The 27,602-nt window shown below is 40.7% G+C and overlaps 1 protein-coding gene across 10 annotated transcripts in view; it reads left to right on the forward strand.

Annotated features, from left to right (window-relative positions):
• The window catches only part of hecw2b (HECT, C2 and WW domain containing E3 ubiquitin protein ligase 2b), a 363,894-nt gene that overhangs the window by 270,782 nt on the left and 65,510 nt on the right, over positions 1 to 27,602 (forward strand). For all 10 annotated transcript variants that reach the window (XM_072261633.1, XM_072261634.1, XM_072261631.1 and 7 more), the window contains 3 exons: positions 425 to 538; positions 8,461 to 8,613; positions 14,639 to 14,737. In XM_072261633.1, coding sequence (XP_072117734.1) covers positions 425 to 538; positions 8,461 to 8,613; positions 14,639 to 14,737 — 366 coding nt within the window. The remainder of the gene's footprint in view (positions 1 to 424; positions 539 to 8,460; positions 8,614 to 14,638; positions 14,738 to 27,602) is intronic.

Below are 27,602 nucleotides of genomic sequence, written 5' to 3' on the forward strand. Positions count from 1 at the left end.
CGATGATTTTGACCAGTGATTCTTATGCTGTGTGAGTGTTATTCTGATGTTTTATGTATATAAGAAAATATTTGTCAACAGCAATGAATACAAGAAATCGCCGCCTTTAGATTTGAAGAAGATTCTATTTTGTTTTGAAGCATTGTTATCCCTTTCTCACCCATTTGTTCTGTATAGTGTTGAATCATCCTGAGATGGTGGCTTTATATTACACCTCTTTAAAAATAAATCCATCCGAGATAATGCAGGATGATATGTCTGAAGGTGATTACCATTTCCAGAACACAAGAAGTAAATAGCCTGGGGTCCAGGATATTGACTGAGTGGTTATTTACTTTCACATTTGAGATGAAACTAAGATTTGTATGGCTTGTTGTAGTATTGCTCGTTTTCCAATGTAAACACCATTTTTTTAATAATAAAGGTTGATCATCAGAAGGGATCACTTGCTTGAAGATGCATTCAATCAAATTATGGGCTGTTCCAGGAAAGATCTTCAAAGAAATAAACTCTATGTTACATTTGTTGGGGAGGAAGGGTGAGTATGTAGACAAGTTATCGTAACATTGTTATTGTTATGTTTAATATTGGATGTGTTAGGATTTAATAAAGGGAATCTATTTCATTCACATTTGGTCCCATGTTGCTTATGTACATTTGTACGGAAGATGATCAATAATGATTAGAATTTCATTACCAAGCATCTCAGTACTACGGAAGTGTAATAAAATTTCTGATTTCTATTGAGTTTGTTCCATTGTCCACCTGATAGGCATGATACCTCATTGAATCCGATTGAATATTGAAAGGCCTGGATAGAGTCAATGTGGAAAGGATGTTTCCTAAAGTAGGGGGAGGGACTAGGACTAGAATGCACAGGCTCAGAATAAAGGCACGTCCCTCTAGAACAGATAGGGAGAAAATTCTTTAGCCAGCAGGTGATGAATCTGAGGAATTCATTGCCACAGGTGGCTGTGGAGGCCAAGCCATTGGGTATATTTAAAGCAGAGGTTGATAGGTTCTTGATTAGTAAGGGCTAATCAAATGTTACAGGAAGAAGGCAGGAGAATGAAAGGGATAATAAATCAGCCATAATGTAATGGCTGAGCAGCCTCGATGAGCTGAATAGCCTAATTCTGGTCCTATGACTTATGGCCTTACAGGCATGCGGTTCTTATAATTACTGGAAAGCAAACCGTCATTTGTACCTTCCCTAGCCCGAGGTCCTGTTTGTCAGGCCACGGAATTTGCATGCCAAACGGCAGAAACTCTGAAGTAGTACTCTATTCTGAGGTCTGTCACAGGAATAGATTATTTGGTGAATAGTGGAAAAGATTCATAGAGACTCAGACTCTGAAGAGACTCTGAAGCAAGAGACAAACCGCTGAGGGAACTCAGCTAACAGCGCAGCATTTGTAAGGGAGATAGAATTGGTGACATTTTGGGTTGAGGAAATATTCATGGATGCATTCAAAGCTTGCTTGGAAAAAAATGCACCATCTCACTGTCTCTTGAATCTCTGGCCCATGTCTACTCAAAATAGTGGGGCAACGTTTAGGATAGCACTGAGAACTCAGAGTCCATTTATCCCAAGCACACAGAAACCCTGCATAAACTGTGAAAGGAGCACATCTCCTCACACACCACCCACTTCCTTGCCCAGTCAGGCTCCTGTGTGAAAAGAGTCAACTGCTCCCTTATTGATCTCATCAGTCATCTCAAAACTTAGACAAATTCATCCGTGATCCTGAGGGCCTTTCAAAAAGGTGCAGCAGATTAAACTTGTCTGACTGTAAATAATATCGACAGCATGTACTTATGTAGTGCTTCTAATGTCATAAACAGCCCAAGGCACTATGTAGAAGTGTTACCAAACAAAATTTAACATTCTGTCACCAGAAAATAGAATAGCTAATGAAAAATGATTGGACATGGAGATAATTTTAAGAAGCATCTCCGGGCAGTAATAGGAGATAGACATTCAGGGAGGGAATTTCAGAATTGGGGCTCTGGCAACTGAAGGCAAAGCTGCTGGTAGTCAAGTGATTTGTGTTGCAGATGTCTGAAAGCTAGAATTGGGAACCACAGATAATGTGGAGGACTGTACAGAGTTATGGAAGGGAAAAACCATATGAGGCACTTGACAACCAGGATGAGCATTTTAAAATCAAGTTATTACTCAGATGGAGCCTAATATGGGTCGTGAGCACAGGACATCAGAATCAGGTTTATTAGCATATGTTATGACATCTATTGTTTTGTGACAGTAGTACAGTGAAAGACATAAATGACTAAGTTACAGTAACAAACAGAGGAATAGTGACCATCCAGAAATCTGATGGCAGAGGAGAAGAAAATATTCCAAAAACATTGAATTTCCTTCAGGCTCCTGTACCTCCTCCCTGATGGTAGTAGTGAGAAAAGAGCATGTCATAGATGATGAGGGCCCTTAATGATGGATGCTGCTATCCTGAGATGCAGCCTTTTCAAGATGTCATGATTAGTGAACAGGAGTTAATGCAAACTAACTGACAGGCAGCATTGTTTTGGTTGACTTAAAGCTTACTGAGGATAACAATGAAGAAAGCAGGCCAGGAATGACTTGAAATAATCAAGATAAGGGGTTACAAGGAAATTTGAATTCATTAACATCATTTGAACAGAGGCAGGAGCATTGTTGGCCAGTTCTATGAAGCTGGACTGAAGTTGATTAGTGAATATACCAATGTGACCTAAAGCTCATTGACAATAGTCAAAATACAAGGCAAAATTTGCAAATAGTTTGGTTCAATGCCTCACTGTTACCAGAGAAATGGAATCAGTGGTTAAGGAACAGCTTTTGAGGCAGGACTCACTCTAGTTAGTGTTACTAATTGTTATGTTGAACTACAGTCTCTAGTTATAATTCAGATCATGTACCTGTAGTTCAGCATAATGAATACACATGATTAAAACCAGTGTTGGATAAAACCTTTCAGCTGTCACTTCTGTAATAAGTAAGTGGCTTTTGAAAGAGAAATTAGAAAAATAATTACTTGCATTTACGTGGTACCTTTTCTTGTTATCGAGTCTTTGCAAAGCATTTTAAACAATGAAATAATTTTTGACACAGTGACTGTAGTAAGTAGGCAATTCAAACAGCCATTCTCCATTATAATTCTGTGAATAGCTGGGAGGTAATTTTGGTAATGTTAATTGAAGGAGCATTGTCAGTGCAGACACTCAGCAAGATTTCTCCCTTCATTGAATAGTGCCTTGGCATCTTTAATTTGCACCAAACAAGCAAATTAAACCTCAAATTTAATGTCTTCGACAAAGGATTGTGGTTCTGATAGCACTTCTTTAGCATTGCACTGCAGTTTTTGCCTTGACCAGTTTAACTGTGAAACTGAAATAACGTGAAAGCTACAGTTAACCATCCTTGGCCTTTATAATATGATATTGACCAACAGTTTTTTCTCATCAGGAACTTTTAAACAAGTTTTCATCACCTCTCTCATAAAACTAACCTTTGACCCTCTAGTCTTTAAAACTAGAGCTTATCTTCGTTATTCTTTCTCAACTTTTCAATGCATTGGATCCCTCAAGTTAAAGCAAGTTTTATAGCACTCCTTCTTTGAATCTCTCCTTCAGTTCCCACTATTGCTGAGTAACCAAAACTCCTTTAATCAAATTTATTTATAATATATGACTTTCTGTGTCATTGTTATGTATTGTAAGTAATCTAACAACCCCCCTCCCCCAAACTTTACATGACTGACCACAGGATCATTCATGCTCTTGGTCTTGATCATAATCCTCTGGATGTTTTCTTATCTATCCAGGCACACACAGGGAATCATGGCAATGACTTTTGTTCCCAAAATAATGTCCTTGTTCCACAAGGATTTACCTGATTCTCTCCAATTTCTCATCAATATTCTGTCCTATGTCTACACTGCCAATCATTTGTTGTTTGCTAGTGTCTCTCTTGACTTCTCCGTTGTTTGAAAGCTATCAGAATGCTTGTCTGAGGAAGGAATGCTGGATGAGTAAAACTTTGCTTGAACTGAGTGTTGGGAAGATCGAAACCATCGTATTAGTCTCTATCAGGAACCTTCATTTACTCAAACACTCATCTGCTCTTTCAAAATCTCAGATCATAAATCCATGCCTATTTCTGCCTTTGTAATATTAACCAATAAACTGCCTCAGTTTATGTGGTAAAACCTTCAGCTACCATTGTTGTTAACCATTGACCTGACATTTCTCAAACCCTGCCAGGTTCCTCATTTCATTTCTGTGAATTAGAGCTCATCTAAATGTGTACTGCCATCCTGTCCCACTTTATTCCTGCTGATTCCCAATGGATCCATGTGGCATGTTGAAATTTAAAACACTCAGATCCCTCCAGGGCCGCCTTCCTATCTACTAACCCTCTAACCTCATGGTACCTGTGCTCCTGCAATTCCAGTTTCTGGAGTAGACCCAAATTTAATTTCCCCACCATTGACAGCAGTGACTTCAGCTACCAAAGCCCTGAGCTCTAGAATTCCCTCATTAATCCTGTCTGTCAGCATCACCGTCCACCTGTAAGATCTGATATAAAAAACCAATTCGATTGACCATCTCTTTGGTTATCTCCTGACATGAATGGAGGAAAAAAATTGCATTTTACTCTCAGTGCCTTGGGTAGTTTAATATTTATTAATTTATAAATCTAGCTGTTTCTCATTAAAACTATTTTCTTTAAAATGTGACAAATATCAAGCTTAAAATTTTTTAATGGTGATGTATTCTCATTCAGATAAGCATCTTGATTTTAAAGTGAATGAATGATTGGCATCTAATAGACATTGACATACTTTATTGATCCCGAGGGAAATTGAGTAAATATCATTGAATACATGTGCTATGATGTCCTAAGCTGCTTCCTATTAGTTGCTGCATTTCTTAATTGAGCATTGAACTTGTTAAATAGATACTGCATGAAAACAGGCCCTTCAGTCTACTGAATTCATGCTAACCCATTAGCAGGCCTTTAACGCTGATTCTCCCTGAATGCAGTTTGCTCAAACTGCAGTCCAATCAGCTCCCCTCCAATAAGATTCCTGCCACTCACCTGTATACCTGGGGCATGTTATGATGGCAAATAACTGACCAAACCATCCATTTTGAGATGTGGGGGGGAACCATCTCTGTCAGAGGAAATGCTTGAGAAATCTGCATACTCCATATATAGACTGCACAGACTCGGGTTTGAACATATCTCACCGAAGCTGTAAGGCAGCAGCTTTGAAAGCAGCCTCACACTTATTTAACAATGTTATTGAGTTACTGTGGATAAACCCAGACCCTTACTGTGTCTGCATTGCAGTAACAGCAGTGAAACTATGGCAACACACATCAAAGTTGCTGGTGAACGCAGCAGACCAGGCAGCATCTCTAGGAAGAGGTACAGTCGACGTTTCGGGCCGAGACCCTTCGTCAGAACTAACTGAAGGAAGAGTGAGTAAGGGATTTGAAAGTTGGAGGGGGAGGGGGAGATCCAAAATGATAGGAGAAGACAGGAGGGGGAGGGATGGAGCCAAGAGCTGGACAGGTGATTGGCAAAGGGGAAATGAGAGGATCATGGGACAGGAGGCCCAGGGAGAAGGAAAAGGGGGGGGGGGGAACCCAGTGGATGGGCAAAGAGTATAGTCAGAGGGACAAAGGGAGAAAAAGGAGAGAGAGAGAGAGAAAGAATGTGTGTATATAAATAAATAACGGATGGGGTGTGAGGGGGAGGTGGGACATTAGCGGAAGTTAGAGAAGTCAATGTTCATGCCATCAGGTTGGAGGCTACCCAGACGGAATATAAGGTGTTGTTCCTCCAACCTGAGTGTGGTTTCATCTTTACAGTAGAGGAGGCCATGGAATCACATCAAAATAGGAATGGGATATGGAATTAAAATGTGTGGCCACTGGGAGATCCTGCTTTCTCTGGCGGACAGAGCATAGGTGTTCAGCAAAACGATCTCCCAGTCTGCGTCGGGTCTCGCCAATATATAAAAGGCCACATTGGGAGCACTGGACGCAGTATATCACCCCAGCCGACTCACAGGTGAAGTGTCGCCTCACCTGGAAGGATTGTTTGGGGCCCTGAATGGTGGTAAGAGAGGAAGTGTAAGGGCATGTGTAGCACTTGTTCCGCTTACAAGGTTAAGTGCCGGAAGGGAGATCGGTGGGAAGGGATGGCGGGAGACAAATGGACAAGGGAGTCGTGTAGGGAGCGATCCCCGTGGAAAACAGAGGGGGGGGGGGAGATGTGCTTAGTGGTGGGATCCCGTTGGAGGTGGCGGAAGTTACAGAAAATAATATGTTGGACCCGGAGGCTGGTGGGGTGGTAGGTGAGGACCAGGGGAACCCTATTCCTAGTGGGTGGTGGGAGGATGGAGTGAGAGCAGATGTGTGTGAAGTGGGAGAGATGCGTTTGAGAGCAGAGTTGATGGTGGGGGAAGGGAAGCCCCTTTCTTTAAAAAAGGAGGACATCTCCTTCGTCCTGGAATGAAAAGCCTCATCCTGAGAGCAGATGCGGCGGAGACGGAGGAATTGCGAGAAGGGGATGGCATTTTTGCAAGAGATAGGGTGAGAAGAAGAATAGTCCAGATAGCTGTGAGAGTCAGTAGGCTTATAGTAGACATCAGTGGATAAGCTGTCTCCAGAGATAGAGACAGAAAGATCTGGAAAGGGGAGGGAGGTGTCAGAAATGGGCCAAGTAAACTTGAGGGCAGGGTGAAAGTTGGAAGCAAAGTTAATGAAGTCAACGAGCTCAGCATGCGTGCAGGAAGCAGCGCCAATGCAGTCGTCGATGTAGTGAAGGAAAAGTCGGGGACAGATACCAGAATAGGTTTGGAACATCGATTGTTCCACAAAGCCAACAAAAAGGCAGGCATAGCTAGGACCCATACGTGTGCCCATGGCTACACCTTTAGTTTGGAGGAAGTGGGAGGAGCCAAAGGAGAAATTATTAAGAGTAAGGACTAATTCTGCTAGATGGAGCAGAGTGGTGGTAGAGGGGAACTGATTAGGTCTGGAATCCAAAAAGAAGTGGAGAGCTTTGAGACCTTCCTGATGGGGGATGGAAGTAATATAGGGACTGGACATCCATGGTGAATATAAAGCGGTGGGGGCCAGGGAACTTAAAATCACTCCATCCTCCCGCCACCCCACTAGGAAGAGGGTTCCCCTGGTCCTCACCTACCACTCCTCCGTAACTTCCGCCATCTCCAACGGGATCCCACTAAGCACATCTTTCCCTCCCCCCTCTTTCTGCTTTCCACAGGGATTGCTCCCTACACGACTCCCTTGTCCATTCATCCCCCCCCATCCCTCCCGACTGATCTCCCTCCTGGTACTTATCCTTGTAAGTGGAACAAGTGCTACACATGCCCTCACACTCCCTCCCTCACCACCATTCAGGGGCCCCAGACAGTCCTTCCAGGTGATGCAACATCTCACCTGTGAGTTGGCTGGGGTGATATACTGCATCCGGTGCTCCCGATGTGGCCTTCTACATATTGGCGAGACCCGACACAGACTGGGAGATCATTTTGCTGAACACCTATGCTCTGTCCGCCAGAGAAATCAGGATCTCCTAGTGGGCACGCATTTTAATTCCACATCCCATTCCCATTCTGATATGTCTATCCACGGCCTCCTTTACTGTAAAGATGAAGCCAAACTCAGATTGGAGGAACAACACCTTATATTCCGTCTGGGTAGCCTCCAACCTGATGGCATGAACATTGACTTCTCTAACTTCCGCTAATGCCCCACCTCCCCCTCGCACCCCATCCATTATTTATTTATATACACATATTCTTTCTCTCTTTCACCTTTTTCTCCCTCTGTCCCTCTGACTATACCCCTTGCCCATCCTCTGTGTTTTTCCTCCCTTCTCCCTTTTCCTTCTCCCCGGACCTCCTGTCCCATGATCCTCTCATATCCCTTTTGCCAATCACCTGTCCAGCTCTTGGCTCCATCCTTCCCCCTCCTGTCTTCTCCTATCGTTTTGGATCTCCCCCTCTCCCTCCCACTTTCAAATCTCTTACTAGATCTTCCTTCGGTTAGTCCTGACAAAGGGTCTGGGCCTGAAACGTCGGCTGTACCTCTTCCTAGAGGTGCTGCCTGGCCTGCTGCGTTCACCAGCAACTTTGATGTGTGTTGCTTGAATTTCCAGCATCTGCAGAATTCCTCGTGTTTGAGTGAAACTATGGGAAGGGTTAGACCAAACAGGGCTGAATACTATAATGTGTTTTCCCCCATTAATTTCCCATAATTGCTATAAATAATTAGAGAATACATTGATATGAAGGAATAATAAATTGCTTGTTGACATGAACAATAATGCAAAACAGAGGAAACATCAGATAGAATGAAGGTAATGACAAGGTACCTATGTCTCGGGACAATCATTTGTGAATCTTTCCTTTCTTTCAGGCTGGATTACAGTGGACCCTCTCGGGAGTTCTTTTTTCTTGTTTCCAGAGAACTCTTCAATCCATATTATGGCTTGTTTGAATATTCTGCTAATGACACCTACACTGTGCAAATCAGCCCAATGTCTGCTTTTGTAGACAATCATCATGAATGGTAAGTACTTCTTTTCAGATTTGTGTAAATGTTTTTGTATAATTGAAGCTAAATTGAAAAATAATTTGATACAATTAACATAACAAGTGGAATCTGGAGAAAAATTAAAAATATTATTAAGAATTAGTTCCATGTTCTGTGTTCTACTACATTGCATGTGGCTGAAATCTGGAATGTGCTTCCAGAGGATCTGATGGAATCGGACATATGAGAGACATTTATTCAGGCTAGGCATAGAAGGAGTGCAAGAAATGGCAGATCTAGAATCTGGAGCAACACAGAAAATGGTGGAGAAAGTCAGCAGGTCTTTCAGCATCTATGAAAGGCCATGCACAGTCAACATTTCAGGTCCAGATGAATTTTCAACTGTGCTTTTCCATCCATGGATCCTGCCTGATTCGCTGACTTCCTCCAGCTTATTTATTGCATTACGAACTTCAGAACTTAAAATACTTGGACCTTCAATGTTTTTCTTAATTTCTGGTTTTTCGCCTGGATCGTCTTCAAACAATTCCTGAATGTACTCAGTTCATCTGTTCATAATCTCATCTTTTTCCATGATAATGGTACCGTCCTTTGCTTTCAAACATCCACCTGAAGAACAGAGGAGCTTTTTACCAGTGATATTCTTGATTTGTTGATTAACCTTTTTGGATCAGTAATAGGGATTATTGACTGTAAATTAACAAAATCAGCACAGACACCTAGGGCAGATAATGGATTGTATTCATTGCCTTCCTGCATGAAGAAGTGTTGTAATTCAACAGTAAATTTCCTGGCAACCTGTGTAGTCACGAGCTCAAGTTTAGATCTGTCATCTTCATTACTTTCTTTGTCTTCATATTTCCCACCTTGGTGTTTTGAAACATTGCTTTCAATGATTGCATCCTCCAAACCTTGCTTTTCATTGTAACATTCAAGGTGATTGTTGATACCTTCAAATTCTGTGTCATTCCTAGCTTGTTGAAATAGTGAAATAACCTTATCAGCATTATCTTTCTTGTCATGTGCTTTCTTGAATTTAATTTGGTGCGTACATTTTCTATCAAGACAACCAACCATATATTGCTTCAAAATCTTCGTGACCCAGCTTCTCAGCTAGCTCCTTTAACTTGTTTTTTTAAACACACACACCTTGTCCAGTTACAGTGGAAGACCAAAGATTGAGAGCTTCTTCAATATCTGGAACCTTAACTTCACGCTTTGATTTTTGGGATTCTCCCTGTTGCACCTCATGTATTTCCATTTTTCTCGCAGTTTATCATGCTTGACGTATCAAGCATGCAATTGTCAATTTTGGCATTATTTAAAAACTATTTACTCTAAGCACAGTATGGTGTCTAATGGCCACCCAGGTGCATGCAACTGATGTTAGTTATAAACTGTTCAGCAACTGCCTCCTGTCTCACAAACAAGAGAAAATCTTCAGATGCTGGAAATCTGAGCAACATACAAAAAATGCTAGAGGAACTCTCAGGCCAGGCAGGAAAAGAGTACAGTTAATATTTCAGGCTGAAACCCATCAGCAGGACTGGAGGAAAAAAAAAAGCCAGGAAATTGTATGCACCAAATTAAATTCATGAAAGCACATGGCAAGAAAGAAAATGCTTGTGAAATGATTTCACCACTTCAACAAGTTCAGAACTACAAAGAAATTTTTCCTTCAGTCCTGCTGAAGGGTTTTGGCCTGAAATGTCGCCTGTACTCTTTTCCTAGATGCTGTTTGGCCTGCTAAGTTCCTCCAGCATTTTGTGTGTGTTGTTCGTCTCCTGTTTCAATTAGATCTTATGGTACAATTAACCATAATCTTATGTATTGTTTAGAAGTATGTGTGTGTATATATATATATATATATATATATATATATACACACACACACTATATAATATACACACAGTGGCCACTTTATTAGGTACCTTCTGTACCTAATAAGGTGGCCACTGTGTGTATATTCACGGTGGTCTTCTGCTGAACCCATCTACTTCAAGGTTCAACATGTTGTGCATTCAGAGATGATCTTCTGCACACTACAGCTATAATGTGTGGTTATCTGAGTCGCTGTCATCATTGTCAGCTTGAACCAGTCTGGCCATTCTCCCTAGACCTCCCTCATTAACCAGGCATTTTCACCCACAGAACTGCTGCTCACCGGATAGTTTTTGTTTCTTGCACCATTCTCTGTAAACTCTAGAGACGGTTGTGTATGAAAATCCCAGGACATCAGTTTCTGAGATGCATAAACCATGCTGTCTGGCCCAAACGACCATTTCAAGGACAACATAGTTTAAGTCACACTTTTTCCCCATTCTAGTGTTTGGTCTGAACAACAACTGATCTTCTTAATCATGTCTGAATGATTTTATGCATTGAGTTGCTGCCATATGATCAAATACTTGCATTAATGAGCAGGTGTACAGGTGTACCTATTAAACTGGCCACTGAGTGCATAAATATGAAAAGATTAGAATATCGAAGAACTCACTTAGCAATAGTATACTGGTGTCTTACTTATGAGCAATAAAATCTGTACGTTAGACATTTGGGTTTTCAGCACATACATTCAAGAATGCACAATTAAAGGTCTGCTTTCTTATGATTGAAAGAGCTCGTTTATCTTAAGTGCTCTAAAAATTGTTCAATAAAAATGTTGCAGTGTTTCAAGACAAATCTATGACCACCAGATGGCACCTTAACACTACAGTAATGTATTTCTTTTAAATCAGGATATTCAGGGAGGGGCAACAGCCTTTTGCAAAATGCAGAAAATGGTGTCATATTCTGCAGTTCCCTATGTTTCTAATTGTCTTTGTAAGAACAGGAAACTTAGGTGATGATGGTAAAGTTAATTAAAAACAGATGCTGATTGTTTGAAATCCCATGCCTGAATCCCAATGGAATTCCAGGCAATCAAATTTTTAGGGAATTAGAGAATTCTTTTTGGTTCCTCTGATTGGATTTTTACGTTTTCATGTCTTAAATTTAAAAAAGGAATTTTCAGTTCTAAAAGAGAACTATGTATTACTAACAGACAAAAGATCTGCAACTGTTTTAGAACTCATAATTAGAGTCACCTTTCCAAACTTCTCTTAAAGTTTGCATGCACCACTTGTGCTGGCAGCTCGTTCCACACTCTCTCAACCCTCTGAGTGAAGAAGTTTCCCCTTAAACATTTTACCTTTCACCCTTAACCCATGACCTCTGGTTGTTGTCCTACCCAACCTTAGTGGAAAAAGCCTGCATGTAATTATCCAATGATCCAATTGTAATTGCAATGATCCTATGACAAGAATTGACAGTTCTTCAAATTCTTTGTTTCTAAGCATGTAGCTCAACATATCAGTGAATGTCTTAATTGAACCAGTCTTAACTTACTTAGAAATGACAAATCTGAAATCATAGTATTGTTGCAATAATTTGAGGCAACACTTTCAGAGGTTCATTTTAATATCAAAGTACGTATGCAAAACACAACTCTGAGACTTACCTTATCCAGATAGCTATAAAATACAGAAAGCCATGGAAATAGTTGAAAGAAAGACATCAACCCCCCGCCACACACACACAAAAAGAAAGAGACAAAAATTCGCAAGCCCCAACCTCCCCCAGTCCCTCCCTCGCACAATGCTTACAAATCACCCATACTGAGAAACAACACAAGAACCTCAAGCTCCAAACCCCTACTCTGCCAATCAGTAACATGAAAGAACCTCTGAAAGTGCCCAATATGAACCACAGTCCGATCTATAAATCTCAGAATCTTGATAACATTGTCCGAAAGTATCGGGACCCAGTAGCCCCTCCGAAGGCAGCGGGTTGAACCCAGTGGCCCATCCAAGAACTGTTCACTCTCCTTTGTATTTGCCTCAGTCTCCTTTGATGCTTTAATTGGCGAGAAATGTAGTCGATCATGGCCCTTCATTTCATCTCAGAGCTTCTCCTCGTGGTAACTCGTGCCATTATTTCTCTCCTGGAGTTTCCTTGCTAGTTCACTCGAGTAGAGTGCTGGCTCACTCGATTGAACTACAGACTGTAAGTCTCAGGTTCCAACAATTTCAAAAACAAAATTAGATAAAAAATAGTAAGTAGAAGATGAAATGATTGACTATTTGGAAGATGTTGCCTGAGGCATCATTGTTCGCCTGCGCCAGCCATATAGTGTTTCTATATCCTGTATAATTGATACTTTTTTCCCCCATGTTGCTCAGACAGATGCCTTATTTCTCATCAAGAATTGCTGCCACATCATTTTTCTTTCTAAGTTAGTATTTGCTCTGTCTGACATAAACATCACCGTCTTTTGAATATCAAGGTTCTTGTTTTTTGATTGTCTCAACAATAGTGTTACTGTCACATACAGTTGGTTTCAAAATGCTCACAAGTGCAGTCTTATAGGAAGTTTAATTTTCCAGCTGAAACTTAAAATACAAAATTTACATTTTCTGTACAGAAATGTCTGTACTTTTGTCAGCAATTAGTGCACAGAAAGCAAAGTTCCAAAATTCTTCCATCATATGTTTCTGAAGCTGATTCAAACACACAGTTCTTGCTGTGCCAACTCTAGGGTATATTTACATATTTGGTCACGTGCATGAATTTCTTGCACGGCATGCATAGGAGAAGTAAATATTTAGATTTACTCAGGTAATGTGCTGATTCTTGGCTAATAACATGAGTATTAGAATAGAGACCTTTGTAAATGCAATTCTGAACACTAGATGGCATTAGGATGGCTGATTATGTTACAGTGCATTTTGCTTTCATCTCTACAGAAATAAGTTTGTGAATCCATGCCTAATCATTCTATTAACAACCACTAATAATCTACATTGTTGTTGTTCCTTTCCATGCCTTGTCAGCAACATTGCCATCTCTTTAGCATTTTTATCTGTGTTTTTTTTTATGAGGCCGAGTTGCTAGCTCGGTGCTCAACCCAGCACGGATGGAAAGCGTGCAAGGAGCCGACCAGATTCGAACTCGGGACCATTTTCCTCGAAGTCAGGTGTTGATGCCACTACGCCACCAGCTGACAATATGCGTGTGTGTGATACTCTGGATTCTGTCATCTGCCAAATCTCTGTGTTCCATCTAATTCTTGATGCAAATCATTGCTTTGATACTGTCAAGACCTTAATACTGGCCACGTGCTCACAGCATGTTGTCTGTTCGGTCATGTTACCCTCATCATGGTGATCTACAACATTACAAGGTTTCATGTTGCCGTGTGTGTATGTTACCTCACTAAATGGTGTGTCATCTCTAACCACCTCTTACAGTGCACTGTCTATCAGCTGCCTGTCGTCACCCTTGAAGCTTCGGTCGACAAACAATGGTTCATTTCCAGTATCAATGTAGGAGCACCAGTCTGCTTTCTCTTACTTTTGGTCCACAAGCATTAAATCAGCATGTAAGACTAGTCGAAATGGGTATCGTGCACAGTTAGTTACAGCTGTGATTTTGTAATAGCCAGATGGAGTGTGGTGACAGATAAATCACTTCTTTGCTGCAAAGCATCTGCTAACTTCACATGTTTGTATTACAAGTTTTGAAAGTGTTATTACTCAGCAATGTGTCTCACTTTAAGTTGTGTACTGTTTCATGTTACCAAAATGGATTATGCAAATCCATCACGTTACAAACCTGATGGCTCATCATGTATTCTGAAGGTGCTATTATAATTTAACTGTAAGCTTGTTTGATAAAAGCTTGTAGGAAGTGTCAAAATAGTAACTTTCAAAACACTTGAGCTTGAGTTTCAATCATTTTAGCTAATAATAAAATGAGCAAATTGAGTGGAATACTTTTAAAGGAGAGGAAGTTAGAATTCATTAGGGATAAGATCCCAATTTATAGGCTATAAGCATGGCTGGTTTTGATGTGCAACTTGTTTATTATGTAGCTGGGACAATGGCCTATTGTTGGTTTGTGAGTAAACTCTCTCTATGAAGTACATTTTAACAAAACTTAGCTATGATCTAGATTTGCCACATTTTAAAACCAACTTAAACTCTGCTTGTTATTGTTTTAGGTTTAGGTTCAGTGGTCGAATCCTTGGCCTTGCTCTGATCCATCAGTACCTGCTTGACGCCTTTTTCACCAGACCATTTTACAAAGGTCTTCTTAGAATGTAAGTATTTTTGCTATGAGAAGGAAGTATTAACTAATGTAGGCATTGCAGTAATATTTAGAACTATAATTTTTTTTATAATCTTACACACCAACTGCTTAGAGTGTCATCATAAGTGGTGACTTCAGGTATCTACCTATTGCAAGAATTTTTTTTTGTTACCTTTGTAACATGTTTGTTGAACAACAAAAACACGTTGATGTTCTTGTTTTACTAAAGGAAGCTGTCACATTTTTATTGACCTTGTATGCTCATTTGTTAAAGTTTACAGTGTTATTGACAACATAAGATTTATCATTGTCACATTGATTCTGACAGAATCTGTCAGGTGAATAGAAATGGGAAAACTGAGAAGCCGGAAAGGAAATTTTGGTTCTGAAAGCACCCAGGTTCTGGTCCTTCATTCTCCACCTTCTGAACGCATCCCAAATCCTGATCAGACCCAGCTCTGCAACTTCACTCTCCACTTTTAGTTCCTTCATGGCCACTATCTTCAAAATTGTCTGTTATCCTCCTTTAAAACTGGTGGCCAGGTCTGACAAATTCATTGTTATTTACTTGAAAATTTTCAGGTCTGGATTTTTTTCCACTTAATTTCACCATACAAGCAGTTCCCTAGGTTACAACAAAGGTTGTTCTTTGGAGAGCTCTTTGTAGCTCAAACTGTTCATTCATAAGTTGGAAATGATCTAAAACAGTGTGTGGGAGAGGATCATAGAAATGGCTGTAATTGGAGATCAAGCAGCCACGAGCTGGCCTCACTGTCTCAGTGAGTGAATGAGTGAGTGCTCTGCTGGCTCACCACAGTCCCTCAATGTTGCAGCTCAGTGGGTGAGTGTGGGGTGGGGGGAGAGAAGGCACATAGAAATGTCCTATTCTTACTTGGCAGAAGATGCAGCCTAGCAATAGCCAGCACATCTCTCCATCCAATCCATTGGTCACCAAAACACTTGCTCTAATGTACATGGTGTCCCTAAGTCGGGCATTCATAACCTAGTGAGGACCTGCGCACTGATTTATTTTACTGTTTTCATGTTTTTCACTTGCGAAACCTTGAAAAAAATTTGCAGTATATTTTCTAATGACCCTAGGCGCCTTCTGTATATCTTCAAGACAGACCTCACCTTCCCTCAAGCACCTCCACCAGACCTCAGTTTCTTTGTTTCTTAATGGAAAATTTAGCAGATGAAAGACTTCTGATTGTTTGAAATGAAAGAGCGGATTAGTAGCTTGGGTTGGCTGCTTCTTCATAGGGTTGTTTGCCAAGCCTGGAGGTTAGGTCTCGAGCATTAATGTTTCATCACCTGTCGAGATGACATCCTGGCAGAACCACAAGAGAAATCAAGAGAATTCTTAGAAGCTTGGTTTTTAATGGAAGACTCTATTAACAAGCATATTGAACTGGACGCACTTTCCAAACCTATGCATTTGTGGGGTCAGGACAGAGGGGTGAGCTGTGGACGCCCGAGGAACCATCAGTCACAAAGACTAATAACCAGGGACAGGGGCCAGCGGAGACAACTCAGCTGTCTGGTTGGCTGGGATCCAGTGGAGATCAGTGGGCAGTGCGACAGCCAACCAATCAGAACAACGAGTCGGACCAATATATACGTGTGCATTCAGCAGAAACAACACTCAACTGCGCCCTGATGGTATCACCTTGATTGGTGACGAAACGCTTGCAACCTAACCTTCAGGCCTGGCAAGCAACTCTACAAACAGACTTCTGATTGGTTTTGTCTGTGTAAGGCCAGTTTAGTGCTGCCATATTTTGGGCTTTATGACCAAAAGTAATATTTCTGCAGGGATTCTCACATGAAACTGGCAAAGAAAAACTTTGTAGGCCCACATCTGTCATTAGAATGTTTTGCATTAGAATCCAGGGAAGAATTATGAAAACCATTGAAATACCTTGGAAGCGTGTCAAAGATTGCATAGGTTGGTCAAATTATGCTACAGGTTCACCCATGGAATCTTAGCAGTTCAGTGCCGTATGATGATCAGCAAAACTGCATTTAATTCTGCTGGTTCATGGGATGAGACTTGTTCATTTGTTTCAGTGTTGATAAGAGCTTTAACCTTAATTTTTCTGAAGTAAATTTACTTGGAGTCATTCTGCTAAATCAACATTATCGCCAGATTTGCATGATCCCTTTTAACTTAGTGAGGTAAATTTAGTCCTTTTTAACGGTAAGTATTTTATCAAGAAGATTTGCTTCATCTTAATCCTTTGTATTGGTTTAATGTTTATTTTATCATTCTAGAACCAGCACATAATACTTCACTGGGTTTGTTTACCAGGTAACCCAAGGCAGGGTTTTAATTATTTAATCAAATATAATTATTTTAAATGTGGCCTTTTATGTTTCTTGCTCCATATAATGAGGGGAAATTTATTTCTATAAATTTTTAAGTACCCTTTTTGAAATGATTGAGTGGCACCTGAGCTAATCTCAGAGACTTGAGTCTGAGTTGGCAGGATTCCAGTGCCAACTCTCAGCAGTGACAGGGTTGCAGCATTTAAAGAACTCAAGTGACCTCTTTGCAGAAATAACAGAGTGATGAGATGCTGGTATCACAGCTGACGGTGTGTTTCTAAAGAGACTTATTAGAATTACGCATAAGAAAGTGCTGCACAGAAGCAAGTATTTTGGCACACCATATCTATGTCATCATCATCTACCTAGCTATGCCAATCCCATATAGCAAACATTGTCCGCCATGCTCTTTAATTGTAGGAAATTCAATAATAATAATGTCAAGGAAAGATGCTTCTGCTCCTTGTTGGAAAGGTCAATATCTACACGTCGTCAACACTTTTCAGAGTTCTGTATGCAGGCTGTTCACTAACTGAGGATGTAGTTGGAACAGAACACTGCACAATCAAAACATCGAAGATTTGACCTGAGGGTCTCCTGATCTGTTATGTGACACACACAAAATGCTGGAGGAACAAAGAAGGTGAGACAGTATTTATGAAGAGGAATAAACAGTCAACATCCTGGGCCGAGACCCTTTACCAGGAGTGGAAAGGAATGGGGCAGAAGCCAGAATAAGAAGGTAGGGAGAGGTTGGAAAGAGGAGCAATAGTATAAGCTGGCAGGGGATATGTGATACCAGATGAGGGAAAAAGTGGGTGGGTGGGGGTGGGGGGAGGAGGGAATGATGTATAACTGCTCCTTATTCTGGCTTTTGCTCCCTTCCTTTTCAATATTGATGAAGGAGTTTGGTTTGAAATGCTAGCTGTTTATTTCCCTTCATACAATAGATGCTGCCTGACTTGCTGAGTCCCTCTACCATTTTGTTTGTGCTGCTTAAGATTTCTAGCATCTAGAGAATTTCTTGTGTCTTGGTGTGTTAGGCAAGGGAGAAACTCCAGAACCCACTTCCTACCCTTCTTTTGATGAGAATGACACATGTTTTTCCTCGGTGCCTATCATTGTACAGTGAGTTTTTGATGACAGAGTCAATCAAATATTGGCAAAGACAGGACATTCACACCCCACCTTTGGAACTTAACTTTTTGTCCATATTTGGACTAAGTCCAGGAGCTGAGTAATCCAGGTACAGTCCTGATGAACCCAGAGAACTGCTGAGCAGATTGCTGTTTGTTTTATGGCAAGACTATCCATCACTTTGCTGTGTTTGATAGGAGAATGAAGAGGCAATATTCAACTCAATTGGACTGATCTTGCTTCTTATTGGCGTGGTATATTTGCTCCATTTTCCATTTTGTTGTTGATATTTGAGTTGTGGATTACCAATTTCTTAGATTCACGTAAATTGAATAGAATTCGCTGATGACCTGCGGTGATGCTAAAATGTCTAATCCATGCATTGCTTTGGCTGACGATCACCGTAAGGCTTCAGGGTTAAAAGAAGATTAAGTAGATTTATTTCAAATCACGGAGGATTCTGAGAGAATAAATAGGGGAAAACTGGTGACAGAGGATGTAAATTTTGGAAAATTGGAAAAAGAAGCATAAGTAACCTGATAAATGTGCTTTAGTAGTTGGTGTTATGATCTAAAATAACCCCACCATCCCACCAAATGGCAGTAGAAGGAGACAACACAGAGAAAATGGATAAAAGCTTAAGTATTACCAAATAAATGCTTGATTTTAAACGGAGGGCTTAATTTTAACCTTCCATGAAAGGCAAAGTTTTAAACCTGGACATGTTTGGCACATTAAATTTTAACTTGCTCATAATCAATGAATGGGGGAAAAAAGATGCAGACAATCATAAGTGATGCACGACGTTGCTTTATTAATTATTTTTAATTGGGTTGGAATATGGATGTTTACAACCTCTGAGCATTGCAGAAGCAATCAAAACTGAAGCCCATGATCAATCGGTACTTCATTAACAAACAGCCTTAAATTTTCCAACATTGATTTCACCTGTGGATGAGATGTATAAACCAGTACATCAGCATTGTGACTTTCTTGCCTCTTAAGTTAGAAGATTGTGAGATCAAAACCAACCTAATGAAACGAGCCCTTAATTTAAACTGGTACTCAAGTATAATCCTAAAATAATGTATCAGAGATTCTATCTTTCAAATATTATAATATTGCTGTCTTGTACCTTTTTAATATGTGAAACAAATAGAGGAGTTCTTTTATATTTTAAAGATAACTAATTTGTTCAAATGGTTGCAATGATCATCATCATCGAATGATATAGGCGATCATGGTCTCATGGCCATGATTGTTCTTGGCAAATTTTTCTGCAGAAGTGGTTTGCTATTGCCGCCTTCTGGGCAGTGCATTTTCAAGATGGGTGACTCCAGCCATTATCTATACTCTTCAGAGATTGTCTGCCTTGCGTCAGTGGTCGCATAACCAGGGCTTGTGATATGCATCTGTTGCTCATGCGACTGTTCACCACCTGCTCCCATGGTTTCATGTGATGCTGATCTGGGGGCTGAGTAGGTGCTACACCTTGCCCAAGGGTGACCTGCAGGCTAGCTGAGGGAGGGAACGCCTTGCACCTCCTTTGGTAGAGATGTAACTTCACCCTGCCACCCAATGACTGCAAAAAGAAGATAGGAAGAAGGGCTATTTTCCTGTGGTGACATCCATTTTCAGAATCAATCGATCATTTATTTTATCATGCCTGTCAACTTCCCATTGATTTACCCAGCTGACAGTTTGTCATACTGTGAATGAATAACACCCATGACAACAGTGGACAAATTTCGTTTGGAAGTTAATGAATTGAACTTAATCTCCTACAAAGTTCTATCTGCATCTCTTAATAATGTTTGCAGAAGAGATTGTATGATTCTGTCTTAGCATATCAATACCATGGTTATTTTATAAATAATTGTAAAACCTTTTGGGGCATTGAAGTTTGAATTTAAAAAAAACCCTGAAATTTGTGAGGTGACATTTCTCATGCACAAAGCCGTGCTGACTATTTTAATCATTCCTTGCCTTTCCAAATGCACATAGATTCTGTTGGAATCCCCTCCTGTAAATTTCCCACCATTGACATTCAGCTAACTGGCCCGTAGTTCCCTGGTTTGCCTTTGTAGCTTTTCTTAAATAAAGATGCAACACTAGCTACCCTCTGGTACTTTATGTATGGCTAATGAAGAAATAAAAATCTTTAACAAGAGAAAATCTCCAGATGCTGGAAATCCAGTCTGATGAAGGGTCTTAGCATGCAATGTCAACGGTTTACTCTTTCAAATAGACACTGCCTGGCCTGCTGAGTTCCTCCAGCAGTTTGTGTATAAAAATCTTTCATCATAGCACCAGCAACTTCTTCCCTTGCTTCCCACAAAATCCCAAGATATATTTGGTCAGGTCCCAGGGATTTACCTAGCTTTATGTGCCTCAGAGCTCTCAAAACAACCAATGTCAGGGTTTCAAGACATCACTATATTCTTCCCTGAATTCGTTAGCTTCCATGGTAAATGCAGACGTGAGGTATTCATTTTAGGCCTCACCTATCCCTGTGCTCCACACACAGACAGCTATACCAATCCTGAATGAGATCTATTCTCTATCTAGGTACCTTTTTGATCTTAATATAGAATTGTTTAGCATTCTCTGTTGTCTTGTCTACCAAGGACATCTCATGTCCCCTTTTTTCCCTCCTGATAACCTTTTCAAGTCTGATCCTATGTCTATTATACTCAAAGGATTCACTTGATCTCAGCGGCCTGCACTTGACAAAACCTTTAATGTTTGTTGACAAGGGCTCCTGAGTCCTGCCAGCATTACTTTTTGCTCTACCAGGAACATATTGATGCTGAACTCTTCCTACCTCACTTTTAGAAGCCTTCTACTATCCCTTAACCTGATAGAACCATCACTATTTATAAATGATATAGCTTTGAGTGCAGGGAGCATCATTTCAAGTTTTCAGATAATATTGATCACATCAGGGGCCCCCACCAGCCAGGTTGTGCTCTCCTCTCACTGCTGCCATCAGGATGAAGGTACAGGAGCCTCAGCAGTCACACCACCAGCTTCAGGAATAGTTGTTGCACATCAACTATCAGGCACTTGAACCGTAGGGGATAACCTCACTCTATTTCACTTGCCCCATCGTTGGAATGTTCCCACAACCTATGGACTCACTTTCAAGGACTCTTCGTCTCATGTTTTTGATATTTATTGCTTATTTATTTATTTTTTTTGTATTTGCAGAGTTGGTTGTCTTTTGCACGCTGGCTGAATGCCTAAGTTGGTGCCATCTTTTATTGATCCTATTGTGGCTATTACTCTGTTATGGATTTGTTGAGTATGCCCGCAAGAAAATGAATCTCAGGGTTATATATGGTGACATATATGTACTTTGATAATAAATTAACTTTGAACTTTAAATATAGTAGATAGTGATGAGGGTAGCTTTAGCCTTCAGGACGACAGATAGGATGGAATAAACAGAAACTATCAATGTGGAGCTCACAGGGAGAAACAATGCATTTATATGTGCAATAATTAGTGCAATTTTTAATAAGTATTAATTTTGCAGCTAGATCTAGGTAATTTGTGTGTGTACAGTATATTGGTATTATTGGTTGGGTGTATATATGCACCTTGCAGATACTCGTGATATATTACGTCTGTGTGTGTGTGTGTGTGTGTGTGTGTGTGTGTATGTATATATATATATATATATATAATGTAAAATTAAAAGGTTATACCAAATGGATTAAGCATCATTTGGCATTAAATTTCTGTAAAGGTGTAAAGGCTTTAGAAAATAAGTGTTACCAGGATATTACCAAAGTTGAGATCCGAGAAAGTCAAGGAATTAATGTGAGAGAGTATTTCAAAATGCTGAGAGCTTTGATAGAGCAGATTAAGAATGGACTTTCCCTCTGATAATTGGGCCTGTAACCAGACAACATAGAAATAGACCCTTTGACTCATCACATCCAAGCACTCAACTGCACTAAAATCATTTTCCCCTCTTGCAATATCATCTAATCCCCCACTTCACTTCCATCATCCCTCCATCTCCTGTAACCCATCACAGAAGGGGCAATTTACAATGACCAATTCATTGACCAACCAGAAGGTGGAGCAATTTACAGTGACTAATTCATTGACCAATCAGCAGGTATGGAAGTAAACCAGAACACCCAGGGGAAAGCCAGGTGATCATGGGAAATATGCAGACTGCATGCAATCATCACTGCAAGTCAGAATTGAACAATATTTTTTTCAGAGCTGGTGAGATTTGAAATGGTCTTGCTGAAAACGGAGTGTGTTGATTCCATGTATAGTAATTAAGAGTTCAAGATGAAAAGCTTGCCACATTATAGAGAAAATGCAAGCTCAACTACTCCACCAAAAAGTCAACACAAATATGACGGGTTGTGTGCCCTTCTTTTCTATAATTTTTTTGTGAGTTTAGATCATGATCCTAGAATGGATCTTGAACTCTGTTTCACCATCCATTATGAGGAAATACTGATTTCTATACTTTCTATTCAGTTGCCTCCAGTTTAATTGTTATGAAGAACGTGCTTCTTCAAAAGCGAGACTCGATTTTGCCTTGTGGTTTCGTGTGTGTTTTTATACGTCATATTAAGTTGGTTTTTCCATTTCATTGCCATTTTTAATCTTAAAGAGACAATGATTGTTGCTGAAGTAGATAGATAGATAGATAGATAGATATACTTTATTGATCCCGAGGGAAATTGGGTTTCGTTACAGCTGTCCAACCAAGAATAGAGCATAAATATAGCAATACAAAAACCACAAACAATCAAACAACAAAATGCAAACTATGCCAGATGGAAATAAGTCCAGGACCAGCCTATTGGCTCAGGGTGTCTGACCCTCCACGGGAGGAGCTGCAAAGTTCGATGGCCACAGGCAGGAACAACCTCCCGTGACGCCCAGTGTTGTATCTCGGTGGAATATGGCCGGAGTCCAACAGCAAAAAGTTCAATATCCGGTCTACAAACATGTTCCTCGATCGTAATATGACCCGGATTGCACCATCCGTTGTTAACCAGAACAGTAAGCACCCAACTCCTTCATGCTTACCGCTCTCAGTGCACTTCCGGTCAGCCCGAACGGTCTGGCAGCTGTCCATGGAAAAGTTTTGATTGGGTATGTCCTCGTGCAGCCCCATTCCAGTAAAACACATAAAACTGCACTCCCAAAATGTTCTCTGACGCCTGGCTAGCGCCGTGAACTCGTCCATTTTATTACCCACCGAACTCCTCTTCTCCATAAGTCTCTGTTGTGTCGACCTGGTCCCCTTTCCTCGCCTTTGTGATCCCCCTCTGCATCCTCTGTGTGTTTTCCTCCAGATTTCAGCAGGGGTGTCCGCCACTCTGCTTGCTAACCGGCCTGCATAAGCTCAATCAGCTGGTCCCTGGAATAAACAATGCGACCATGCTTCTGCCCCGCTAATGAGACGTGTCAGAATGTAACTATTTCCAGCACTAAAAACCCAGATAAAACACTCTCTACCAGCATGTTAGAGAGGGTGCGGCTTCAACGTGTTACCGTGAAAGGATCTGATGATATCATTACAAGGTAGAATTGATTTGAGGGGTTGTATAGCTTAGTTTCATGGAAACAGAAATAAACTTTTAACCACTTGAGCCTGCTTGCTGAATAAATCATATTGAGAGTGATTCTATCTCATCTCCATTTAATAACTGTTACTTTATAATTTAGTATACTTTATGTCAATTTTGAGGCTGAACTAGCTGTTTGAGCACTTTTGATGTAGCAACAATTTTCCTCTATTTATTCCAATCTTTTGTCTTCCTTGTACAGTCTCATTGTCATTACCTGACAGAAAAATTGGATTTTAGTCTTTAAAAATTCAGCGGTCTGGGGGAGAAAAATTTCACTTTTCTGTCATCTTTCATATTAAGGGGGAAGCAAGCCTTGGTTTCAGGTCTATGTAGATGAGCTATAGTATAATGATCTTGCTCCTTTGTTCTGAGTCCTGATAATTACTCCTTCAGTTACCCTGAAGGGTCTAGATACTCAGTTACATATTGAGATTGTTTTAAAATACCATATGAAAACTGAGTCACTGGATTTTTGAGATCAGTCTGCAATCTAAGACTGGAAAACACAGAGCTTGGAGATGGTGTTTGTGGTTCGACGACTGTGCTGGCCTTAAGGAAAAAATCTAAACTGAAGTGTCTCTCATTGACCATACATGCTGTTAGATGTCTGCTACTGAAACCAGCCAGTAAATCTTCAATAATTGACTAATGTCTCCGTAGTCAAGGTAAGGCTACTGCCTTTCTTTGTGTGGTGCCTGCCCCAGACACTAGAGTTTGCATTTGTCTTTTTGAAGTAATGGGTATCTGCTTCCATCTTTAGTTGTCATTCCTGCTTTGAGTTTTCAAGATTCAAGATTGTTTATTTTCGTTCTTCAGTATGCAAGTATAAAGGAAAATGAAATGATTGTTACTGAACCAATGCAGCATAAAAAAACACAATAAGCGTAACGGGCGATAAATATAATAGTGATCCTATAACACAACGTACAAGTAACTGAGTATGGTCGTACATACAAAAGATTAGCTGATATACAGAGACTATTTTATATTCATTAAGTACTACTAGGTGCAGGGGTTTCTGTACAAAAGGTGACTCTGACAAGAAATAAAGTGGCTGTTGGCAAGAGGAACTCTTCTAGGTAGCAACAGCGTGTATGGAAACAGAGTAGGACAATGACTGTCGGTGTGGTTATGAGGTGTGGAATGTAAATGTAAAGAGACAGTACATGAGAAGCCCAATATTTGAAGTGGTATTTCCTATTGAGGAGTAACCATTTAAAGATTCCTGTCATGCAGGAGAGTTCGTCTTCTAGCAGAATTCTTAAAATTATTCCTGATTATTGGGCACAACCATACTGAAGCTACAAGAATCACTCAGTGTAACTTACTTCCCTCGAGCAAATAGATGCACTAATGTCAGAAATTGTAACTGTTCTTGGAAGAGAGAAGATGACCAATAGAATAAAATGCTAAGATAGGAAAGTCTATTGTGTACTTCAAATCTACACATTAGAATTGAAATCATTAACATTTACTGCACTGCTGACATTTGATACATTCTTTACAGGACCTGAGTGAATTGACTCTATTTTTTTCATTCCAAGGAATTTGTAGTGCTGGTCATTGGCCAGTGATGCTGATTGCTGAGATTTATTCCCAGTTCATGATATGACACTGTGGCTCTTGATTCCTCAGGTGAGGATAAACCGCGACCCAATTCAGCCTCTCAGCAGACTGTTCAACATTATACACGGTGGACCATAAAGAGAGAAAATACCATTATTATTCATATCCTCTTGAGGCATTGTCTCAGTGCAGTGAATGGGAATCAATTGCAACCCCCCCCCCCACACACAGCCCCACCTTCACCTTCCATGCCCTGTTGACATTCTATTGATTCCTTTTTGTGTGTGGGATGCATAAACCATGATAGCTTAAAATCATTGTTTCTTTTGATACAGTCCCTAACTGTAACTTAGTTAAAAATGTGTGATTTACAAAAATTACTGTCAAGCACAGCAACAAAAGTACTGGCAAAGCACCAAAATAGACATGCAATTCAGCATTTAGTTTGGAAAACGTGGCCATAAAAAAAAACTATCGTGCATGTTGAGTAGTTGGTCAGATAATGTTGGATGTTATCCATTTGATTGCCATTTATCATTGGGTGTAAGTCAAAGATTGAGGTTTTGAGTTGTGCTATTGTGTTTTGGGAGGAGAAATGGATAAGAAAAATGTACAGTAAATGGCACGAGCCTTGGGAGCACTGGTGTATAGAGCGATCTGGATTGGCAGTCCAAAGCTCCCTGAAAGCAGTAACTCAAGAGGAGAGGTGGTAAAAAAGGCATACAGTATTCTTACCTTCATTAGTTGAAGCACTGAGTCTGAAGTCAGGAAGTCATATTGCAACTGTAGGAGACTTTAGTTAGGACAAATTTAAAGTATTGAGTTCATTTCTGGTCACTACATTATAGGAAGGTATGTGGAGGTTTGGATAGGATACAAAAGGGATTTATCAGGATGTTGGCTGGATTAGAGGGTGTTAACTAGAAGGAGAGGTTGGACAAATTTGAATGTCTAGAGGCTGAGGGGTAATATCTGATAGATGTATATAAAATAATGGGAGGCATAGATAGAGTCTCCTCTTGTTCTATGTTCCATTGACTACATGGGAACTAAAGGAACTAGGAGGAGTAGGCTGCCTGCCCCAGCATTCAGTATAATCATGGCTAATTTAAGCTGGCCTCCACTTCTCTTCTATGACAGTTCCCCATAACTTTAAAATATTTTCTTATCTCCACTTTAAGTATATCTACTGAACTGGTCTCCTCCATTGTTTCCAGAATTCTAGAGGTTTGCCATCCTCTAAGAGAAGAAGACTTAAGGCATCTCAAATGGCCGGCCTCTTATTTTACAGCTATGTCACCCTGTTCATGAGTCTCTGACTAGTGAAAACATCCTAGCAACTAGCCTGTCACACCCCATTAGGATCTTGTATGTTTCAGTGTGGTCACCGCATGTCCTTCTAAACCCCAAGAAATACGGCTAATGACAGCCAGCCTTTCCAATTTAAAAGTAGCAAATCTGAATTGTGGATCACACCTGACATTTACTTGCCTGACTTCTCTCCTCCCTTGATAGAGTGAATACAATTTTTCTCTCTCATCTTTCTCACCATTCAGTCCGCTCTTCAGATGCTCCAGACCAGGTCAGAAGCAGGTGAAAACCTGGCCAGCAGGAGCCATCTCTGCTCTTCAAGACTGCTTTGAGCACACTGACTGACACATGTTCAGGGAGGCTACAACCGATCACGACTCCACCAACTTGGAGGAGTACACGGCGTCAGTGAATAGCTACATGGGCAAGTGCATCGATGACATCACTGTGTCCAAGACCATCACTACACGCTGTAACCAGAAGCCATGGATGACCGCGGAGGTGCGTGCGCTGCTGAGGACCTGTGACTCCACCTTCAGAGCAGGCGACAAGGCAGCCCTAACAACAGGGAGGGCCAAACTGTCCCGGGCTATCAGAGAGGCAAAGCGTGCACACGTCCAGCGAATCCACGGCCACTTCCAGGACAGCGGCAACATGCGGCACATGTGGAAGGGCATTCAGGACATCACCAACTACAGGACAACATCACCTGCCTGTGCTGGTGATGCCTCCCTCCCAGATGCTTTAAACAGCTTCTACGCTAGTTTCGAGGTGGAAAATGATGTGGTGGCGAAGAAGACGACCCCTCCTCAAATGAGCAGGTGCTGTGTCTTACCGTGGCCGATGTGTGGAAAACTCTACGCAGGGTCAACCCACGGAAGGCTGCTGGTCCAGACAATATTCCTGGCAGAGTGCTCAGAGGAT

This window comes from Mobula birostris, chromosome 6, assembly GCF_030028105.1.
Source record: "Mobula birostris isolate sMobBir1 chromosome 6, sMobBir1.hap1, whole genome shotgun sequence".
Classification (NCBI taxonomy): Eukaryota; Metazoa; Chordata; class Chondrichthyes; order Myliobatiformes; family Myliobatidae; genus Mobula; species Mobula birostris.